Source organism: Crocuta crocuta, unplaced genomic scaffold (assembly GCF_008692635.1).
Source record: "Crocuta crocuta isolate KB4526 unplaced genomic scaffold, BGI_CrCroc_1.0 scaffold101, whole genome shotgun sequence".
In the NCBI taxonomy this organism is placed as follows: domain Eukaryota; kingdom Metazoa; phylum Chordata; class Mammalia; order Carnivora; family Hyaenidae; genus Crocuta; species Crocuta crocuta.
The window spans coordinates 8,685,489-8,689,521 of NW_027527956.1; the positions used below are offsets into that span (position 1 = coordinate 8,685,489).

The window sequence follows — 4,033 nt, forward strand, 5'->3', positions numbered from 1 at the left end:
GGGGTTGCCGCTGACCTTCCCTGGAGCGGGCTTGACCGTCTCAGTTTGGCTTCGTGAGTAAATCCCGTGACCCAGGCGCACACGTGGGCCATCCCCGTTGGTCCCGTAGGCCACCACGCCCAGGCCACGGAGCTGCCTCCGCCGCTGCCGCGTACATCGCTGAGGAGTGCGAGGGGTGCTCTTGTGCTTGGGAGCAGCGAGCTTGTCCTTGAGCAGGGTCCTTGTCGCTTCAGTCCTGCCCCCATAAAACAGCGTGTGTGTGTGTGTGTGTGTGTGTGTGTGTTTTAAGTTTGAGAGTGAGCTAGCAGGGGAGGGGTGGGGTGGGGAGAGAGGGAGAGAGAGAGACACTCCCAAGCAGGCTCCACACTGTCAGCACAGAGCCCAGCATGGAGTTCAGTCATGACCTGAGCTGAAATCAGGAGTCAGACACTTAACCAACCCAGCCACCCAGGCACCCCAGCAGCGTGTAATTTTTAGTAGTATTAGCTATTTTTTTATATTGTGAGATCTTGGATGGCTGTGTATTTTTGTGTGCAGCATAAGGTGTTCATAAGCACTCTGAGGTTATTTCATTCGTAACAATTCCGCTTAATTATCTTACAGTTGGAGGACTTTAGGGGCGCTGGGGGCTCAGTCGGTTGAGCGTCTGATTTTGGCTCAGGTCATGATCTCACAGTTTGTGAATTCAAGCCCCACATTGGATTCGTTACGGTCACTGCAGAGCCCGCTTTGGATCCTCTCTCCCTCTCTCTCTGCCCCTCTCCTTCCCTTCCATCTCTTTCTCTCAAAAAATAACAGTTAAAAAAAAGTTGGAGAATTTTATGTGAAGAGTTTCCACACATACGTGCTTGTGTGTATGTCGCCACAGCTGGCTCTGGCCTTCATTGTGCCTTTGAAGTCGGCACTTTTAATTGATTTCACAAAAGTTTAAACTCGTAATCTGCCTATTCTCAGCTTGTGTGGCCTCCACAGCAAAGCTCTCCTCCCGTCTGCACGGACAGGCCTCAGCTGTGGGGGGCCTTAGCGGGTCCCATTCCTGCACGCACCCACAGCCTACCCGCGGGCCCGGCTTCCCTAGAGCTCTGCCTGGCACCCAGGTGCGCACCCACACACCTGCCGGCACGTCTAGAAAGACCCGTTTGATTCGTAACTTTGGAGATCCGAACTTGTGTTTTTAAGGACGTTTATATTGCACCTGTGGAGGAAGGGACCGTGATTTCTAGAATTCCATGCTCCCAAATATTTTAACACAACAGCTGCTTCATGAAGGGGTTGACCACTTTAGAGCTAGTAAAAAGTTAATTGAACCCAAGGTCGCTTACTTTTTTTTAGTGTTTCAGAGTTATTTTACTGAGAAAATGAATGATAAACAAGGATTAAAAGGATCAAAGCTTAGCTGCTTAAGGAAAGTAAGTTTAATTGTATATTAATGACACATGGCTCCTTGGTGTTCCTAATATCGTTTACTGAAAGTGTTTGAAATACCATTTCAGGTTTTGTGATCACTTCTCCGCCTTTTGGCTAAGATCAAGTGCAGGTTTTGTGCTGCATTGTGAGTTAGTAAACCCGCATCTTAAAGCAGTTGCCGGGCCAGGCTGCGGTACCTGGGACTGTAGGGTTCACTCCGTCAGGACTCGGGGCATCGTGCGCCATCACTGGAGACCTGTTCTAAGTGACCCGCTGCGGCTGGGCTACTCGACAAGTGTTAGTGTCTGAGGACACGGAGAGTGCCCGTGCTCTCTGAGACCCTCGCTCTGCCGTTGTCAGAGGCGGTGTCAGGATCTGCCAGTGGCGCTGACCCCGTGGTCACCATACGTGGTCACCGTGCTGGGTCGTCACGGGCAACGACGTGGGTGGTTACCGTGGGGGGTGGGGGCGTGCGTCTGGAGGTGCCTCCGGGCGGCTCCTGCCTTCTCACAGCACGTGTGTCCCTCCAGGGCATCTTTCACTTCCAGCTGGGTCGCGGCGAGCCGATGCTGCACACACGCGTGCGTCCGCACTGCAGGGAGTTCCTGGAGAAGATCGCCAGGCTGTACGAGCTGCACGTCTTCACGTTCGGGAGCCGGCTCTACGCTCACACCATCGCAGGTGGGCGGCTCAGGCCTCGGCCACCATGCTGGGCCACGTGCTGTGTGGGCATGGTCCTCAGCGGGTCAGGTTTATTTCTTACTTTCAGTGACGTCCTTAATGATGAAGGGGCATGGGAAGCTCCCCCAGGTTCCATTTCGGTCCCCGAGCTAGCTCTTGCTTCCTGAGGTCAGGCGCACACCACGGGCCGCCTCAAGGTTGGTCAGCACTGCTGTGTGGGAGAGCGAGAAGTTTCTACTTAAGCCGACTCAGAGTTTGATCTTGGATCCGAAACCCTCTGGAGCCATGTTGCTTCCATCTGTTTACTCACGCTCTCAGTGCAGGTGAAGTGGTTGTGAGTAAAGTGTGTGGTGACTTAGCACTAACTTGTGACCTAGGTGCAGTTGGTGGTGTGTGCTGGCCGTGTGTGGGGGCGGGTGTGGGCATCCTCGGCGGTGCCCCCCCAGCGGCCCGTCTGGCTGGGCGTGGCGCCTCGGGGGCAGCCGGGCTCCAGTCCACCGTGGCTGGCTGTGGATGTCGGCACCTGCATTGCGGTGGCTCAGAGCACCCTCATGGCCAAGTTAAGTGCTTCTAAATGGAAATGTTTTGACAGCTTGGTCTTGATCTTTGTGGACGGAGAAATGACTTTGGGATCTTCCGCTAACAGCTAGCACCTTTGTAGGCAGTTGTCATCGTGAGTACATTGGCTGTGTGTGCAAGTTCCTTCCTCGTGTAAGAAAGAACTTCCTGAGAGGTGACGTGGTGGAGTCACTCCGCGGAACTCGCGTCCCGCGAGCAGCACCCCAAGTGCAGGGAGTGGTTAGGTCCTCCGGTGCCCCCTCAGGCGGCCAGGCCTCCGGAGCCTTGCCGTCTCTCTGGCCCTCCGTTGGGAGGACCTGTGCGGGGTAGAGAAGAGAATACCTACTGGTTTAAATAGGAGGGCCTGGGGGCGCCCCTGGCGGTCCAGAGGACATTCCCGGGGCCTGGGAACCCACCTCCAGAGAGGTTGCAGGCAGCTCCCCTCCCCCCTGGCCAGCGTCTCCGCAGCAGGGGGGTCAGAGCCCCTCGGCTGAGCAGCGCTGAGTCCAGGGGACCCACCGTCGCCGTGTGCCACCTCCAGCACTGGCGACGGCACCGTGCGCGTGAGAGGCCCTGGGAGGGGGACCAGTGCCCCCACGTGGCTGTGACGTGGTCGGGTCTTCAGAGGGTAGGCCGCTGGCACAGGAAGCGCGGGGGGCTGCAGTCTGGCGCTGGGCCGGTGGGCTTGGTTGTTAGCAGGAGACGGCTGGGGGCCCTGGCGTGGTTCTCACCATGGTTTCTATAGCTTCCTCTTCTGTCATTTTTCACGTTCTGAAAGTTACCACTCTCACCGTCTATAGGGTTTTTTTTTTTTTTAATGTTTTATTTATTTCTGAGAGAGAGAGAGACTGCGTGAGCGGGGGAGGGTCAGAGAGAGAAGGAGACTCAGAATCCGAGGCAGCTCCAGGCTCTGTCAGCAGAGAGCGTGATGCGGGGCTCGAACCCACGAGCCGTGAGATCATGACCTGAGCTGAAGTCGGACGCTTAACTGACCGAGCCACCCAGGCGCCCCTGTAGGCTTTTAGTATAATTAGGGTACATCTATTTTTATTGGAATAAAACTATTAAGTGGTTTCAGGTGCTTTTCGTTTATTCTGTTGTAGAAATTCTAATAATTCTATGCATAAGCCTCAGGTTTAGTCAGCGAGTGGCATCAGTGTTTGTGTACTTAGTAAGGAGGTACATTTGTAAAGTTTTGTCTCCGAGTGAGTGTTGTCTACTCATGAATGCGCTGAATGTGCTGGTGGAGGGCTCTGCACGGCGGTGTGGGGCCCGCGGTGCACACACCAGGGCCCTGCGGAGCACTGTCTTTGCCGGGGGCGGGGGGTGTCCGGTGGTCTCGGGGTCCCAGCCGACAGCAGTGGGTGGCAGAGGCGGGGCACGGGGG

At 55.6% G+C, this 4,033-nt stretch overlaps 1 protein-coding gene across 2 annotated transcripts in view; it reads left to right on the plus strand.

The window, feature by feature from the left end:
• CTDP1 (CTD phosphatase subunit 1) overlaps positions 1–4,033 on the plus strand; it is a 49,824-nt gene that overhangs the window by 12,164 nt on the left and 33,627 nt on the right. For both annotated transcript variants that reach the window (XM_077752708.1, XM_077752707.1), the window contains exon 5: positions 1,938–2,088. In XM_077752708.1, coding sequence (XP_077608834.1) covers positions 1,938–2,088 — 151 coding nt within the window. The remainder of the gene's footprint in view (positions 1–1,937; positions 2,089–4,033) is intronic.